Below are 18547 nucleotides of genomic sequence, written 5' to 3'. Positions count from 1 at the left end.
ATCTCTTTTATATTGCTGTGAAAACATCGCCTTCAAACAACTGGATTTATAAACGTTTCTCACTAAAAAACTACATTTTACAAGATTACATTTGAACACATCATGATAACGTTAGAATTTACCTTCGCCAAATATATATTTTTTTTACTGAATAGAGCCTGAACGCATCGTAACGTAAATCAATGGCACCTCCCGTGTTGAAATCGGCAGGACGAGAGCTTGTTAACATTAGCAGCCAGTAAGCAGCACGGTCCTGCATGGAGCTAACGTTAACCAGCTCTCGGCTTACTGATTTCAACACAGAGTTGTTGTTCGCAATGTAGCAATATCAGGGAAAGAATAGGGTGTGTCCCCTGGGCGAGTCGACCCAGTGAGTTTACTTGGTCCCAAACACATTTTCTATCGTCCCCAGGACGACGGGACACCGTTAATCTCAAGCCACTGATGGGAGCTGCGGTACTGTAGAAAAACGAGTACCTTCACGTTTTCAGAATTCTGGCATCGAAGTATCAGAAGTGTACCGAAGTATACCGAAGTATAGGTTCTCGTGACATCCCTAGTGTATACTTTAACTGTTCAAATATATTGCTACACATCTTCTCTTAACGTACTTCTGCATGGGGCTCAGCTCCACTCTAACAATGAGCTCAGTCTTTGAAGGCATGTGTTTGAAAACATCAGCCTTCAGCCTCCTGAGCATGTGTGGTCCCAGCATGTCGTGGAGCTTCTTGATCTGGTCCTCTTTGGCAATATCTGCAAACTCCTCCAGGAAGCCTTCCAGGTTGCTGCAGGGAAATAAGGCAGAAAAAAAAAACATAAATATATTGTGGGTGGGTGTCCTCATTGTACTTACAATGTGGCCACATGTGGGGCTACTGACTTGAATCTCATTGGCGTCAGGAAGTTCAGCAGGTGGAAGAGCTCCTCCAGGTTGTTCTGGAGAGGAGTGCCTGTTAGCAGCAGCTTGTGTTGCAGCGGATAGTTGTTCAATATACGGAAGAACTGACAACAGGCAGGGAGAAACAAAAAACATTATATTTTGGACAGTGAACTTAAAAACATACAGTAGTTAGCATTATCATGTGCAGCACAGCAGTGTTGCAGGTACTGTAATTTTTTCTGATAATCAGAATTACATCTTAAACACAGGAAAAACAAACACTTCTACAAAATGCTCTATGTTATTACCTTGGACTGGTTGTTTTTGAGCCTGTGAGCCTCGTCCACAACCAGACAGGCCCATTCAATGGAGCCCAGTACGGCCTGGTCAATGGTGATCAACTCATAGGACGTCAGCAGGACGTGGAACTTGACTGTTGAGTCTTTCTGTAAAGCACAGAGAGAGAGCGAGAGAGAGAGAGAGGGGGGGACATTAGTTTAAACACAATTTTTAGGGCTGCATGCAATTGTTTCCACTGGTAGTACGGTGCCACAAACTAAAACTGGTGGTTGAACTTTTGTATAATTTGGCAGCATTCATATTTTTGTAATGTAAATTCCTACCAGTGTGACTTTTAATACTATACAGGACAGCAAGTGCTAGTATGCAGGGCACCAATTCAAACTGACTCCACTCCTTCATCAATATTCATATCGAAGATCTTTAACATTTTTATTTGATATCATCACTGTTGCTCTTTTTTCTACTTCTTCTTTACCTTCATCTTGGATGCTTTTTTCCCGCCTCGGATGGCGTTTCCCTCAAAGGAGAACTCGTTCTCTCTGGTGACAGCCCTGCTGTCTTTGTCCCCTATATAGGTCACCACGTACATGTCAGGGGCCCACAGCTCAAACTCTCTCTCCCAGTTAATGATGGTGGACAGCGGAGCACTAACCAGGAAGGGACCTTTGGAGTGACCCTGTACCCGGAAGACAAAATCAACATTAACATGTAAAGAGAAGTTATAGATTTATTATTACACGGCTGTGTTGAATACTCAATTCTGATTGGTTAATCACGGCGTTCTACGGTCTGTAATTTCTCTATAACAGACCGTTGCTATGTATAGCAGATCGTTGCTATGGGCGCAGCTCTGATGACAGACTCTGGAGGACCGTTTTTGTGTCAAATTATTGGTTTCTTAAGTAAGTTGCCGTGTAATAAGCGGGATAATGTACAGCTAGCGGGTCATTGTTGTGAAAGAATCCCCTTCAGGGCGATGAGAGACGCCTCCGCTTCGCATCGGGGTGCAGCATCGCCCTGTCGGGGTTTCTTTCACAACAATGACCGGCTTGCTGTATATTATCCCTTACTTATTACATGGCTGCATTAATAAAGCACTTCTATCCAAAGCATTTTACAATTCGCTTCTCATTCACACACTCACACAAGGTGCTGGCCACAGCCGCAGTTTATCTGATAAACAACAAGATATGTAAACAATGGTATTTGTCTTGCCCTGCCTTTAGGATGGAGTTCCTTACTTTGAACTCATCCCCTTTATTGGACAGATTTACTGTTTGTCACATGTCTGAAACCCTACCCACCAACATTGACTGACAGGGGAGGGCAGACTGGACAAAATAATATCAGGGATCAGGGAACAACGTTTCGGTTATGAGTTATCGATCCAGGAAGTTCGAATCTGTCCATATCTTTCCAGCTTTACCGAAGTACATCATCTAAGGGGGCTCCGTACATTAGCAATGCGTGGACTGTCAGGAATGATTGGAAATCCGGGGAACGAGTTACAAACTCGAGGGAACGAGTTAATAAAAAATTTCTCCTAGGGGTCTAGCGGGGCTTCGTATTAGGCTTATCATCAGAGATTAATAATAAATCTGCAAAAATCAGTATGCTGCATACGGTATGCAAACGGCAATAAAGGAGTGTGCGTTGAAGTACATGGGATTTTCTTTATTTTATAAATTATATTTAATATAAACATACACAACCCACAATCAAAAACTGAACACAAATAAAAAAAGGTGTTGTTTTTTGTTGTGATATCGAATTGGATATCGAGAATCGTGGAATCAAATACTAAATTTCTGGTATCGTGACATCCCTAGCATCAGGACAGGATAACATAAAAACGCTTAAAATGCATATGCTGTTCTTACCTCCTTGTACAATGAGTAGAGGAAGACAGCAGTCTGTACAGTCTTTCCTAACCCCATCTCATCAGCCAGGATTGTGTCTGTGGCCTGAGCCCAAGAAAACCTCAGCCAGTTCAGCCCCTCCAGCTGGTAGGGATGCAGAGTGCCTCCTGTGCTGTCCAGGTAGTCGGGCTGCCGATCAAACTTGATGGTGGGCTGGAAAGAAGAAACCAAGAAGAATATCAATTCCACATCTGTCCTGATTCAAGATACTTTTAGAGATAGATACTTTTAAAGATACCCCTTCTGCCAGCGGATACACTCGACAGCGATGCTTCATTTTTTAATTAATAATTCATTACTCCATTGAAAAAACTACATATTGCAGGATCAGTTTCATCATAACCAAGGCTGTGTTAAGTTTGTTTTCTTTGCTCCAGAGTTTCATAATACTTACATCAACAACTGGATTAGCAGGTGGACGCTCTGCCTTCTTGATTTTGACCGTCTTCTTCAGCTTCTTAACGGGCCTGCCCTCGTCACCCATCACCAGCTCTCTAAAAGAAAATGACACTTTGTGAGATAAAAACATATTTTCAACTGCATTCATGTAGATCAGAGATTCTCAAAGTGGGGTCCGGGGACACCCAATGGGTCCGTGGTGCTCTACCAGGGAGTCCACAAAATAATTGGCAATAAGTTATAAAATTGTGCTGTATCATTAAAAAGTACAGATCTACAGATGGGGACCGTTTGTGCCAATAAACAAATAAAAACAAATATATTGCGTCCATTACTCCCACCCACATTAGCTTGGGGCCAATAGAAATATGATTGCGACACATAATGTCAATCTGTCATGAATCAGTCACTTCACTCAGGACGCGACGCAGCGTTCCTGCTGCTGCTCAGCTTAGCTCAGTGGTGGAGAAATGGAGAAATATTTGAGTCAGTCCACGTCGTCAAGTGACGCTAAGGCCAAACTAGCTAAATTGAGAAAATATGACTACAGTTATATTGTGTTTGGTTTTATTGAGAACAGCGACGGGGGACCAAAATGCGTCATGTGTCGTCAGGTACTAGAGAAAAAAAGCTATGAAGCCAGGCAAGCTAAAGCAACATCTGATTACAAAGCATCCGGAATATCAGGGCAAAACAAAGTGGTGTTAACATGATTCAAATTGAAATGCATTTCTGTTTATTGAATTATCCAACATTTTGTAAATCTCTGCATACCTGTGATTCCAGTATGTCTGTTTGTAGGTGTCAAACTCCGGGATGTCCATGTCTTCGCTCTCCCAGGTTGACTGGTCATAGGGCAGATCTCTCCATTTGATCAGGTAATGCACGTTGTTCTTTTTATCAACACTAACATGAAAAAAAACAACACAAAGAAAGATGGAGTTACGGTTGAGCACTATTACTGTGTTTACTCTCCAGGTGTGTACGACTGTGTAGTATAGATATAAGTAGAATAAGTAGAATTACTTTTAACTTGAGAACCCAGAAGGACAAAATGAAAAGTGTATGTCTCAAACTTTAGACCTGATTTTGTGTAAATAGGCATTAGAAGATTATTTTTCTCCCTCTTCATATTATTATTACTGTTAATTTTTTTTTTTTTTTTTTTTTTTTTATTATTACTTTTATTATTACTTTTATTGTCATTTTCATGCTTGAAAGGTCTCGGTGTTCATGTGTTGTCAATTTTGTTCATGTACTTTCTGTTAATTTTGTATCCCTAAAAATCAATAAATACAGAATTACTTTTTGTCTTCATACAATGAATTGCTTTTGTCAACACGATATTCTTAATAATCGTTCTTATGGGGAGTTAAAATATATTGCAATTCTATGCTTTTTGCATTTTATACTATTTCAGTTTCTTATTAGGAATAAAACATAAAATCAGTAACTACAATAATGGACATAAAATAACCATCTGTTAAAACAGCAATTTTATGATAAATACCAATTTTATGATAAATACCAATTCAGTCTGATGGCTCCACACCTTCAAACTAAATTTACTGAGTGCTTCTTTTTATAGGTGAACTGTGTATTTCATATGAGATCATATGTGTCCTACCTGTGGTTGACGACGCGGTGGATCATCAGCCACTCCATCTTGACTCCATAGCGGTAAAACTCCTCCTCCATGTGGACAAAGAGAGGATCCTTGTTCTTCCTCTTGGTGCTTTTGTTTTCGTCACCCTCGCCTCCAAAATCCACCGGCGGCGGTTCATCCATGTCAGTTTTCCTCTGGTAGTTACGGAACATCACCTGGCAGTTCAGCTCCAGCTGGGGAAGAGCGACAGGGAGGCAGAGAAAGGGACCATTGGGTTTGTGTGTCTTGTGCGCTCGTAAATACTAGAGCTGTCAATCGATTAAAATAGTTAATCACGATTAATCGCATGATTGTCCATGATTAATCACAAATGAATCGCACATTTTTTATCTGTTCAAAATGTACCTTAAAGGGAGATTTATGAAGTATTTATTACTCTTATCAACATGGGAGAGGGTTACTATGCTGCTTTATGCAAATGTATGAATATATCCATATCCATATATACATTTTCATTCACATATCCTGAGGTCAGAGGTCAAGGGACCCCTTTAAAAATGGAAAAGACAGTTTTTCCTTGCCAAAAGTTGGTGCAAGTTTTGAGCTTTATTTTGCCTCCTTCCCTTCAAGCTAGTATGACATGGCTGGTACCAATGGATTCCTTAGTTTCATATGATACCAGTATCTTCTCTCTAGCTTTAGAGCCCGCTACAACCTAAAAATCACATGTTGCGTTAATGCGTTAAAGAAATTAGTGGCGTTAAAACCAATTTGCGTTAACTCGTTATTATCACGTTAACTTTGACAGTAGTAAATACAAACTCTCAACAACTCCATGTGGATACAGTTTCAGTTTCAGAGAGTGTGTGCTACCTGCAGCTCCAGCACCCAGGAGCAGTGCCAGTAGGACATGTTGCACCATTTGACAAAGAACTCCCTCTCCCTGCGGCCAGCCAATGGCGGGGGATCAGTAGCATCAGCAGGGAGGTCAGCAGGTCGAGGGACAGGCGTGGGGGCTGGCGGCTCCCCCCATCGCCATGTTATAACCCTCTGGACTTTGCCCTTCATATGTGGACACTGTTAGAAAGTAGGAAATGGAAGGAAATAATTCAGGATTGGGTATGAACAATAATAGAAATGGTGTATTTTTAGGACTTAGAAATCAGCAAAATAAAAGCTTTATCTGAAATACTGTAGGCGTGCACAAGATGGAATCTGCATCTGCATGCATGCCCACGTGAGCACACGCACGCGCAGACTCACAAGCGCCAGCGCACGGCGCTCACCTTGCAGCGGGGGCAGATCCACTCTCCATTGGGGATTTCAGGGAGAGGAGGGTTGAGGCAGTGGATGTGGTAGGAGGAGGGGCAGGTGTCACAGCAAAGCAGCTCCCCGCCGTCCTTGCACACCCGGCAGAACTCAATGTGGTGGTCGTCTTCCTCCTCCACCCCTTCGTCCCTCCTGTCTTCTTCATCCTCCACTTCGGCCTCAGAGAGCTCATCCCTGGCCTCCCACTGGATCCCCTCCTTCTCCTGGTGGCAGAGTTACAGACGGAGGGAGGTGGTGTGAGTGTGAGGGGGAGGAGGGTGGCAGACAGGCAGGGAAGGTATGCGGAACGGAGTGAAAGGAAAAAAGGGAGGGGTGTGGGGTGATTTTTCAAGAGCGCCGGGGGTGGGGTGTGTGTGCATTGCGTGCATGTGCGTGTGCACGTTTGCGTGTGGAGCCATATTGGAGGGAGGGAGGGGAGGGACAAGAAGAGGAAATGGGGGATGGTGGGAGGGGGGGGGGGGAATAGGAGAAGATAGATGGGAACATGAGCAAAAGGGTTGGGGGGGGCAGCAGAGGACAAAGAGAAATGGAGAACACAAAAAGATTTTTAAATCACCATTAACAAAGTCCATTTCCCAACAACCAACCCTCCTGTCAGGGCAACTTTCCAGCTATACACTTCCACACAACAATACTTTACAGACAGGTGTAATTCTGGCTCTGCTGGTTCATACTCCAGTAATCTTCTCTAACCTGGGACCTAATGGTCTCCTCTGCACAGCACTGAGAGGTACTCACACAGTGCGGGCAGCTCCACTTGCCCTCAGGGGCCTTCTCCATGTCGGGGTCCAGACAGACCATGTGATACGCTCTGGGACAGGTGTCACACAAAATGATCTCTCCTCCCTGCTGGCACACCTCGCAGTAGTCCTGGTGGTCTGTCTCGTAGCCATCGCCTTCCTCCGTCTCTACTGAGAGAGGACACCCACAGAAATTAGTGGGAAACAACTGATACAGTGACAAGGATACATAAGGAGTACATTTTGGCCTTGAATTTGAGCAAAACCTCATAGTGGCCGTTCACATGCAACGTTTTTTGCGCCCTCAAATCCATTGTTGTCAATGCAGACAAACGTGGTAGCAACGCCGTCGTGACACGGCAGCATTCCAAAGCACCTATTTTTCCCCGAGATAAAAATAGTTAAACTTTTGGAGTGCAGGAACGCACGTAAATATCAGTCTACGGTACATACTGTATATAGGGGACAAATTAATATATATATTTTTTTTTTTAAGCTGTATGATCTGTCTATTTTACTTGCTTCACCCTTTCCGTCCGAGGACGTCATAATATCCGGTTAAAAGGTGAGCCAAACTGACACAGAGAAATTGAGCAGTGAAGCTACTGTGAGGGATTTACGGTGCTGGAAATACATTTAACTTTGTTTTGACTTTGTTTAGTTTAGTCAGTGACGCTTTTGCTGCTAAAATACCGCAACATCATCGTCGTCATCGCAGCACGCAGGTTTTGGTTGCTTAGTAACGGCAGGCGCGAGAGGAGCACTACCTCCCAAGCAACTTGTAAAATAAAACGGCTGGCGTTTTCCACGTGTTTTTAGACGCAACATGTGAACGGCCTCTTAAGCTGCTGTACGTTCTTAAATCTCTGTCCAGCACTGATGCAGATAGCAGGACCGACTTCTTATTTAAATAATATTTCCATGCCAACCTTTCTTCTTTTTCTTCGCACTCTTGGGTTTCTTCTTAGGACGATTGCTGCGGTTGGAGCCGTCCGACACAGAGAAACTGCCATCGTCAAAGTCACTGTCAACCTCGGGTTCCTCTTCATCACTCTGATAGAGAAACAGTGAGAGAGAGGACATTGGGAATGAGAGAAATAACTGGTTACATTATAGTACTTTGTCAAAATTCTGACTTAATGATCATCTAATTCTCAAACGTAAAGACTGTACTAGATCTGCAACGATTAATCAATCAATTAGTTGTCAACTACTCATCGGTTTGAGTAATTTTCTAAGAAAAAAAGTCAATTCTCTGATTCCAGCTTCTTAAATGTGAATATTTTCTGGTTTCTTTACGCCTCTATGACAGTAAACTGAATATCTTTGAGTTGTGGACAAAAAACATTTGAGGACGTCATCTTTGGGAAAAGCTGTTCAATATTTTTCACCATTTTCTGACATTTTACAAACCAAACAACTAATCGATTAATCAAGAAAATAATCAACAATGAAAACAATCATTATTCGCAGCCCTAGACTGTACTGTAAAACAGAAAAATTAGGTGTCAAAGAAGGGGTCTTACAGAGGAGCGTTTCCTCTTGCTGTTGAGGCCCCCTAGTTTGATCTTGAGTGGAGCCACCTTCTTAGGCTTGGGCTTGGGCTGAGGCTTAGGCGTGGGCTTGGACTTCTTGCGAGCGTTGGGACCTGGGAGGACACAGAGATTAAAGTTTAATCAGGAGGTAGTTCTTTTATTTACAGAGTTCATAAATAACAAACCACCTTTATCATTTTAAGCTTAACTATCATGCTCCATATGTATCCCACTTTACCTTTGCCCTCTTTGGTCTTGGCCTTGCGGAGCGGAGGTGCCGGGACTGCTGGGGGTGCAGCAGGTGCCGGAGCGGGGGCAGGAGCAGGAGCAGGAGGGGTTGCAGGTGAAGCGGCGGCGCCGGTCTCTGGCCCTCCGTCTGTCCCCGCCACCACCATGTTCTCCACAGCTGCAGCCACATTGGCAGCTGCAAGGGCTGCATTGGCAGTGGCGCAACCCTACAGGAGAGGACACGGCACAGAGTGAGGAACTCTGCTCTCTAATGTCAAACACACCAGCGGACAGCAACATATGATTCATTACAACCTTGTTGAGGATTACAATACCTTAAGAGGGTTGTTGGTGCTGAATTCTCTCCACTTAGCCATCATTAAAGTCATCATCTTGGACACTGCAATTTTGGGGTTCTTTGCTGCAATTAAAGGCCTAAGGACAGAAAATATTCAATAAATATAGTGATTATTTATTATATTTATTTATACACACATAGGTCCTTCAATCATGAGGTAGAAGCAAACAATAATATCTACTCCTCACCTGACAAACTGGCTGAAGGCCTTGTAGTTGGTGAGGGAGCTGTAGTCTTCTTGAGTAAAGACGTGGTCGATGTCCTTCATGCCCCAGGCCTCCAGCAGCTGGGTGGAGCTTTTAGGCTGAGGCGGGAGGAGAGGGGTTGAAAAGAACAGCCAGGGGAGGTTAGGTCGTGTTAGCCCTGAAGGAATTAACTATCCACTCTGCAGTCTGAGTGAATCTTTACCTGGCAATCATCGTCGTCATCCTCATCGTCTTCTGGTTCTGGGTCTTTACGTTTGCTCTTTGAGCTGGATGAGCCTCCTTTCTCTGCTGCCGCACCTCCTTTCTTCTTATCTTTGGCAGTGCTGGAGCGTTTCTTCTTCTTCTTCCCAGGGGCATAATCACTCCCTTCACTCGCTGACCGCACGCCTCCCTCTTCTGCATCTCTCTCTGCTGCTTCTACTCCTATCAGGCGCTCTGGGGAGTTGACTGGCAACTCCTGCAAAATGTAGAGATGCTTTTAACTTTAAAATTACACAAAGACACTGGTGCTTACTGCTTATATATGTTTTATATATCTTCCTACATTTTATAAACTAGAAATTAAAGTGTCATAATTTTTATTTGATTTCTTGTGATAATTACGGCTCTGTTTGGAAGTGGAAGTCTGCATGGAAAGTCACACAGCTCTGCCATCATCCATGGAGCTACACGGTCATTACATGTTCAACAAGCCCACGGTTCGGTTTGTATTACGGTTTTTGGGTCACAGTTTCGGTTTGTTTTACACATTAGGGAAAAACATAAACATTACCAATGTGTTAGAACTCAAAAATATATAAATAGATTGATTGATTGACTGATAGATAGTAATGAATGACAAGTGTGTTATTTCTACATTATAGAAATGAATCGTATTTCTATATTATATGAACACTGATTTTATACATGAAATAAGGCTACTTAATGGTCAAGTAGGCTTATGTTCAGATAATTGCCTCTTCTATGCCATCAAATAATGAACAGGCTTGTATTTAATAATGGTGCAACGGTTCAACAAGCGCACGGTTCGGTTTGTACAGTCATTGAACGGTTTGTTTTTGCATCCCCAGAACATGGTTCATCACTCATAGCGTTAACGTCGACAGCCCTATTTACAACATCTATCCACAGAAATGATGATTAATGCATCTTTTTCACAGCTGATTCGCTTCACTCTCTGCTGTAAACAAAACTCTGGAGCACATGACAGACTTGTATTATTTACTATTTGCCTGCAAAAACTCCATCACTTTGGGGTGTTTTTGTTCATGTCCAAGTAGATCTGAGAGCATAGGCGAAGTTTGAATCTAGAAGGAATGTAATGTGTACAACGCAGAGAGGTCTAATGTGGGATGTGTGTAGCCTACACATTACACCCTCCAAACTGAATGTGACGCCAGCATAGTGACAAAATCAGTTTGATTGCATTGTTTTCTACTTGAATGTCCTAACTGGCCACGAGCGACGACGCGCTGCATAGCGCAACATTTTGAGCTGAACTTTTGTCTGACGCCCCGTTTCTATTAATTCCTGTCGCTATTCCTGTCATTATCTGATACGATACTTCCTCATTTCACTACAAACACCTTAATAAGGTGGCAGCAGGCTGGAGGGAGATCGCCTGAATGTTTACTTAGGTTACTGTTGGCTGTATTGTCATTTTGAGTAAATATCACAGTCAAAAACTGTTTCTGTTTAAAAAACACAGACGTCAGAAGATAGCAAGTTCTACTCACCCATCTTTTAAGTGGTTACGTCCAGTGTTGGAATTTAACTTTTTTTTGTCCACCTGCCACTCAATAGATTACCATTGGTTTGTTTAGGCTGGTGAGTGAAGCAACTCTAGCAGCCACTTGCATATTTTACCAGCATTTGGCTGGTGGCTGGTGCTAATTTCCAATCCTGGTTACGTCTCTAGTCTCTAATCTTGACCGCACAGCTGATAGGTACATGGTTTGTTTACATGGCGTTACAGAAAGTGTGTGGACAGAGTGTTCGACTTTATCAGGCTATAAATAAAGATCTATCTTCTTGTCCTGTTGGTTTCTTATTCTGTCAATAATAAGACACAACAAGGTCAATATTATTTATCATTACAATAAATGATTAGCTCTGCGTTATTATAAAAAATATAGATGCATTTCTAGGGGGGTTCAGTGAGCCCCCTGAACCAACACAAACCGTGCCAGTGTCTGAGGGTCTAGAGCCTCACAGGGGTCCCTTGTTGAGTGTGCACCCCCAGATGTGACCCCACGTGGTGGTTTGACAGAATTGTTTACCAGGTCTTTTTACCAAAGTTTGTCAGACTAACTAACCTCTCTGACGGGTCTCTGCCTCTTGCTGCTCCTGCTCTCTCGGCTGCTCTTCTTGGCTTTCTTCTTCTTCTTCGCCTTGGGTACCTCCTCCAAGTCGGACACAACAGCATCCTCCGGCTCGTCCTCACCTGCAGGGGTGACACATGCTGTCATTAGTGAGAGAGAGGAGACAAGCGGACAGGAGCTCATGCTGCAGGCCACAGAGAGACAGAGAAAGATAGAGAGAGAGAAACTCCAAGATTTTGATTCCCTCTCTGACCAAAATAAAATACAACATCTACTTGGAGAAAATAGTGTCATCGCCATATAAGCTGCAGGATTTGTCAGTGCATGTCACAGCCTATGAGACAACCACAACAACACATAATAGATGTCTCTGGGAGTTCAATATAATCTGGACTTCAATTGATAATAACTGTATAATAACAAATATTTGAATAGGGGACAGTGGGCGTGAATCCGATCCACATACACAATTCTTGACTTCATTCATCATTTCATTTCATCATACTTTCTTCTATATAAGTGCAGTGCCTCAATTTTATTTATGCTTTAACTTTTTTTTAAAATGTATTTATTATTATTATTCTTTCTCTTGTATGGACCAGTCTTGTAACGGTATTGTATGATTGTATTGTGGTTTGTATGTTTGTTTGTGTTTAAAATAAAAGGTAAAAAAAAAAAAATACATGTATGCCAATGCAAATTTGCAATGCAATTGCATATCAGAAAATAAGTTGCCTTTTTAAATGCCTGATTAAAACCTGTATTCTTGATTTAAAAATAAATAAATATATATATATATTGTAATTTGCTTAAAGAATCGTATATATGTATATATATATATGTTTTAGTTTTATTTTGTTCTTTTGTTATTTTTTTATTTATTATTAGATTGACGCTTTGGCAATATTGTTCACCTGATGACAGTCATGATCAATAAAGCAAATTGAATTGAATTGATATGCAATTGCACATGGGAAAAGAAGTTGGCTTTTTAAATGCCTGATTAAAACCTGTATTCTTGATTTAAAATAAATAAATAAATATCTATATATTGTAATTTGCTTAATGAATTGTATATATGTATATATATGTTTTTGTTTTTAATTTGTTCTTTTTTTAATTTGTTTTTATTTATTATAGAATTGACGCTGTGGCATTATTGTTCACCTGATGACAGTCACCTGACGCAAATTGAATTGAATTGATATGCAATTGCACATGGGAAAAGAAGTTGCCTTTTTAAATGCCTGATTAAAACCTGTATTCTTGAATAAATATCTATATATTGTAATTTGCTTAATGAATTGTATATATATGTACATATATGTTTTTGTTTTATTTATTTATTTTTTTTAAATTTAATTTTGTAATATTGTAATATTTGGCATTATTGTTCACCTGACAGTCACCTGACAGTCATGATCAATAAAGTCAATTGAATTGAATTGATATGCAATTGCACATGGGAGATATATATATATATATATATATATATATATATATATATATATTTGCTTAATTAATTGTATATATATGTATATATATGTTTTTGTTTTTATTTTGTTATTTTTTTAATTTATTATTGAATTGACGCTATGCATTATTGTTCACCTGACAGTCACCTGACAGTCACCTGACAGTCATGATCAATAAAGCAAATTGAATTGATATTAATAGGAGGGCAGACGGACGCGCGCACTGGCACGACTTTGCAAACCGTGCACGCACACACACAGTGAATGCCACAACAGAACAGGTTGAAACTTGTCTGTTTCTCTCGCTGCTGCACAACAAACTTTGACAGTTCACACTCTTGAAGACAGACAGCGAACTAACGGAGGTTAATAACATAAAACATGAAACAACAAACACTTCCTTGACTTAGTTATCTAACTAGTCGTATATATCATGTCGAGAGACGGACTGGCTAGGCTAGCGTTAGCTCAGAGAGATGGACCTCCTTCAAGAGGAATCATAATAAGAATAATATAAAGAAGAGCTCACCGTGAAGAAGTGAGGGCTCGTCTGGAGCTCCGAAGTCTTCCCTCTCATCCTCGCTGCCCGACATTACTGCAGCGTTTATAATTTACTGTCTTTGCTGGTTGCTGGTCGGATTAATCCTCCTAAACCTTGGTGTTGTGTGCTCCTCTGGTCGGCCAGGGAGGAGGCAGAATGACGTGGGACTGTGGGAGAGAATGGACCGACCGGGGGTGTCCACAGGAAGACAGGGAGGGAGGGGGCTGCAAAGAAATATATAAATAAATAAATATATAAATATGCATTGGCATTGGCTGATGTAGCTATATCCTTTCCTCATTTCCTCTATTAATTACATGTGATCTAAATTGATGCACAGAAGTTGAATAATAGCTTTGACATTGTTGCATTTTGCAGGTATATATATACACACACACGTGAAGTTGCATGCATTATTATTTAAAGCATGCACTGTCGAGTTAAAACAATATATTAAAGAAAAGTTCATGCATTGCAACCCTATGTGCACAAACTTACTGTAGTATAGTCCCGGGTCGAGGTGTGCTCTCTCTCTCTTTCTCTGTGCAAGAACAAATACAAGTCAGCCTGTTGTTGATGTTGTTGTTGTTGTCATTTAGAGCTCATTCATTAAATCAAATGGTCATAATAATAAAAGAAAAGAAAGAAGATCCTCCAATGACCCAGAACACGTTGCTTCTCTCTCTCTCCAACCTCTTACAGGCTCAGCTTAGCTAACATCCTCACACAAACACACAAAGGGGGCAGACATCCCATAATAATCCCCCCCCCCTCCCACACTCACACAGGACTCTGCATAGTTACCTCGGAAACGGACAGACCATAATACTCTCCAGCCTGCTGCCCCCACCCCCTCCTCCACCACCACCACCACCATGCACGCACGCACACACACACATACACAGCTAGACATGCACGCTCTCATTGCACGCACACTTCTCCTTCCTCTTTCCACTAGTAGTCCCAGCCCCCTTAGCAACCCCGTTGTCATGGCGACACCCCCCCTCCCTTACACTCCTCGACAGACCATAATACTCCCAGCAGCAGCAGTCAGCAGTCAGCAGCAGCATACATCCCATAATATACAACTCCTAAAAAAGACAAGAGGAAAAAAAAAAAACACAGTCACATGGTCTCCAAGGGGAGCTCAAGTCCACTGGTGACAGACCATAATAATACTCACTGAGCATCCACCTGGGGAGTGAGCAGCGCACGCCAAGAAGTCACTTTTAGTTCCCTGTGATGCAAACACAGGTATACAGTAATGCATACAGTCGCTGTGTGCAGGTCAAACAGGCCTACTGCTGCTGAGCCTGGTGGTGTAACAGAGCTGGATGTGTGTCAGATACTTTGATGATGCTACTGCAGGCTGAGAGGCCTCCTGTCATATAGTGTTGTTGTTGTTATTACAGCTAGACTGCATCACAGCCGTCTCGTTGACCAGGACGACTGTGATCTGACTGTCTATGTATGATCAAGTCCTTCTACAGTGCAACATAGGCCAACAGGTGTGCAAGTCCATAAGAGTAAGAGGCAAGTGTAAAAGTAAAAGCACCCACCATACCTGGTGTGCTGTGGTGGGATGCAGGTCAAAGGTGAGGAAATTCATTCATAAAACACACAAAATGTTGCCGTCAAGTTCAGTTTGCAATGCAGTAAATACGATTTGAGTTCACATCAAATCAGTAGCTATACTGTGTATTTGTATTTTAATCAGGTTTCCTACATTTTAAATAGGTTTCTTAGTTTTTAAAAAAGAATAAGAGCTTTCATATCAGATATCATTTCTTCAAAATTGAACAGGGATGTGATCAGTAACTTGTTAGCTAATACCTTTTGACTTGTAGGTTTGTGTTTTGCTCTCTGAAGGCCAGAAATGCATTCATGGAGCGTGAAAACTCAACATTTTATACATAAACTGCATTCATTTTGATCATTTCTGGTTCATAGTAGCACCGATTCCTGTAGCATTAGAGATGCTATTTCCTGCACATGGTGGGAGATGCAGGTCAAAGGTGAGGAGATTCATTCATAAAACACACAAATGTTGCCTTCAAGTTCAGTATTTAATGCAGTAAAAAAGATTTCACATCAAATCAGTAGCTATAATGTATATGACTGTGAAAGTTTTTTTTTTGTAATGGTACTAGAATTGCCAAAATGTGACTTTCAAGGCACATCACATCAACTACAGATGGCAATTATGCTGCACAAAAGAAAAAAGTGTCAGCACATTGTAGTTTTATGCTGCTTACTTTGTAAAATATTTTAAAAACAATAAATAAAACTGCCCGCTAAATGGTAATTTTTGGCTCAGCTGGGTCTGTTTTGTTCACATGACTATTTCAAAGTAAAAGCACCCACCATACCTGTATCTTGGTGTGCTGTGGTGGGATGCAGGTCAAAGGTGAGGAAATTCATTCATAAAACACACAAAATGTTGCCTTCAAGTTCAGTGTGTAATGCAGTAAATACGATTTGAGTTGCTGCACATCAGAGACCCATCAAATCAGTAAATAAATATGACTGTGAACGTTTTTTTTAATGGTACTAGAATTGTCCAGATGTGACATTCAAGGCACGCCACATCAACTGCAGATGGCAATTATACTGCACAAAAGAAAAAAACAGTGTCAAATAAATTCACTTAAAACATCCATTAAAGGTCCGCTCCAGCTGCACATTCCTCCGCTTAGTTCTGGTGCTGCAGCACATTGTAGCTTTACGCTGCTTACTTTGTAAAATCTTTAAAAACGATAAAGAAAAGTAGCCACTCAATAATTATTTTGGCTCAGTAGGGTTTGTTTTGTTAACATGACTATTTCAAAATAAAAGCACTTGAGTGTGCAACAAGTCCAAATAAGAGCGTAGAGGGAGCACTTGAAAGCAACATGTGAGTTTAATCACTCTGAATACAGACTTATTGATACACTGTGAGAGACTAATTTTCCCCTCTCATGTGTTGTTGTTACAGCTACACTGCATCACTTCCGTCTCATTGATCAAGATGACTGTGATCCGACTCTCTATGTATGGTAAAGTGACAACATAGGCCAACATGTGTGTAAGTCCATAACGTAACGACAGGTGTGCACCCACCATACCTGTATCTTGGTCTGCTGTGGTGGGATGCGGGTCAAAGGTGAGTAAATTCATTCATAAAACACACAAAATGATGCCTTCCAGTTCAGTTTGTAATGCAGTAAATGAGTTGCTGCACATCAGAGACATATCAAAAACAGTAAATATGACAGTGAAAGTTTTTTTTAATGGTACTAGAAATGCCAAAATGTGACGTTCAAGGCACGCCACATCAACTGCAGATGGTAATTATACTGTACCAAAGAAAAGAGTGTCAAATAAATTCACTAAAATATCCATTACAGGTCCGCTCCAGCTGCATATTTCTCTGCTTAGTTCTGTTGCACATTACTTTGTAAATTGTTTAAAAAACAATAAGTGATTTAATTAAATTTTGTTTTTTCTCTCTCTTTTAATAATTTATTTTATTTATTTATTTATCTACTTTTTTATTATTATTTTATTTATTTATGTATTATTGCTATTACTATTATTTTTTCTTTCATGTGACCAAGACCAACATGGGGTGGAGGGTCCTCTTTCTATGTTTTTATTTCATCACGAACACTCAGTTATGTTCTGCATTTGATATGATGGCCTTTGCCATGTCTGCAAAAAAAAACCAATAAAAAAGATTTGGACAAAAACACTGAGGCGCTGCTAAATTATCATTTTTTGGCTCAGCAGCCTTAGTTTTATTCATGTGACTAAATTATTTCAAAGTAAAAACAACTGAATGTGCAACAAGTCCAAATAAGACCACAGAGGGAGCACTTGAAGGCCACGTCTGAGTTTAATCACTCTGAATACAGACTTATTGATACACTGTGAGAGACTCTTTTTCCGCTCTCTGAATTGCACTTCTTTATCAAGTGTTGTTATTTCAGCTAGACTGCATCACATCCGTCTCATTGACCAGGAGGACTGTGATCTGACTGTCTATGTACGGACAAGTCCTTCAAGAGCAATACGGCCCAACAGGTGTGCAAGTCCACAAGAGTAACGAAAGGTGTACGTCATTCTTGGTCTGAGGTTTTTTGTGTTGCAGGTCAAAAGCGAATATGTGTGTCTAAAGTGCGAAAAGATGCAGACTAATGACTAGAGCAGTAAATGAGACCTGAGCTGCTGCACATCTCAGACACATCCAAGGAATAAATATGACTCTAAAAACTTCATCTGTATCAGAATATACACTCAATGGTCTGAGCACATTGGCCCCATATCAACTACAAATGTAAGAATAACACATACTGTATAAACGATGAAGTCAGATCAAATTAAATTCTTTAATTATTTACCTTTATATTCATTACATACTGTTTTACAAACTGTTACACTTCTGTATATATATATATATATATATATATACATACAATGTATACATATTAATTACCTTTCTATACATATTACATTCCTGTCTACACCTCTGTATATATATTTTTAGTGCTTCTTCTTATTATACTACATTCCCGTTTACACCTCTGTGTACATATATTACTTCTCATCATGCATATATATACTGCACCCTGTTTACATTCAGTTTTCCCATCTGAAATACTGCCGTCAACAAAATTACAAATTTACGTTTACATTAGTATTTTATATTTTCTTGTGTTTATATTTATT

At 40.7% G+C, this 18547-nt stretch overlaps 1 protein-coding gene across 4 annotated transcripts in view; it reads right to left on the bottom strand.

Moving 5' to 3' along the window:
* The window catches only part of chd4b (chromodomain helicase DNA binding protein 4b), a 28013-nt gene extending 13417 nt beyond the window's left edge, over window positions 1-14596 (bottom strand). For 3 of the 4 annotated variants that reach the window (XM_074653295.1, XM_074653298.1, XM_074653296.1), the window contains exons 1-20: window positions 14339-14596; window positions 13829-14064; window positions 11819-11946; window positions 9706-9960; window positions 9486-9601; window positions 9275-9374; window positions 8950-9166; window positions 8703-8824; window positions 8106-8229; window positions 7175-7347; window positions 6394-6639; window positions 5981-6184; window positions 5129-5340; window positions 4276-4407; window positions 3497-3596; window positions 3064-3255; window positions 1659-1859; window positions 1189-1326; window positions 881-1002; window positions 612-785 (exon numbers count right to left, since the gene is read on the bottom strand). In XM_074653295.1, coding sequence (XP_074509396.1) covers window positions 612-785; window positions 881-1002; window positions 1189-1326; window positions 1659-1859; window positions 3064-3255; window positions 3497-3596; window positions 4276-4407; window positions 5129-5340; window positions 5981-6184; window positions 6394-6639; window positions 7175-7347; window positions 8106-8229; window positions 8703-8824; window positions 8950-9166; window positions 9275-9374; window positions 9486-9601; window positions 9706-9960; window positions 11819-11946; window positions 13829-13892 — 3020 coding nt within the window. In that variant the 5' untranslated portion in view covers window positions 13893-14064; window positions 14339-14596. The remainder of the gene's footprint in view (window positions 1-611; window positions 786-880; window positions 1003-1188; window positions 1327-1658; window positions 1860-3063; window positions 3256-3496; window positions 3597-4275; window positions 4408-5128; window positions 5341-5980; window positions 6185-6393; window positions 6640-7174; window positions 7348-8105; window positions 8230-8702; window positions 8825-8949; window positions 9167-9274; window positions 9375-9485; window positions 9602-9705; window positions 9961-11818; window positions 11947-13828; window positions 14065-14338) is intronic. The other variant, XM_074653297.1, reaches the window with a different exon arrangement.
* Between the last annotated feature and the right edge of the window lie 3951 nt (window positions 14597-18547).

The sequence above is a fragment of the Sebastes fasciatus genome, chromosome 12, assembly GCF_043250625.1.
Source record: "Sebastes fasciatus isolate fSebFas1 chromosome 12, fSebFas1.pri, whole genome shotgun sequence".
NCBI classification, from domain to species: Eukaryota; Metazoa; Chordata; class Actinopteri; order Perciformes; family Sebastidae; genus Sebastes; species Sebastes fasciatus.
Note: the sequence above shows the minus strand (reverse complement) of the source record. Positions and strands in the feature narration are given on the sequence as shown.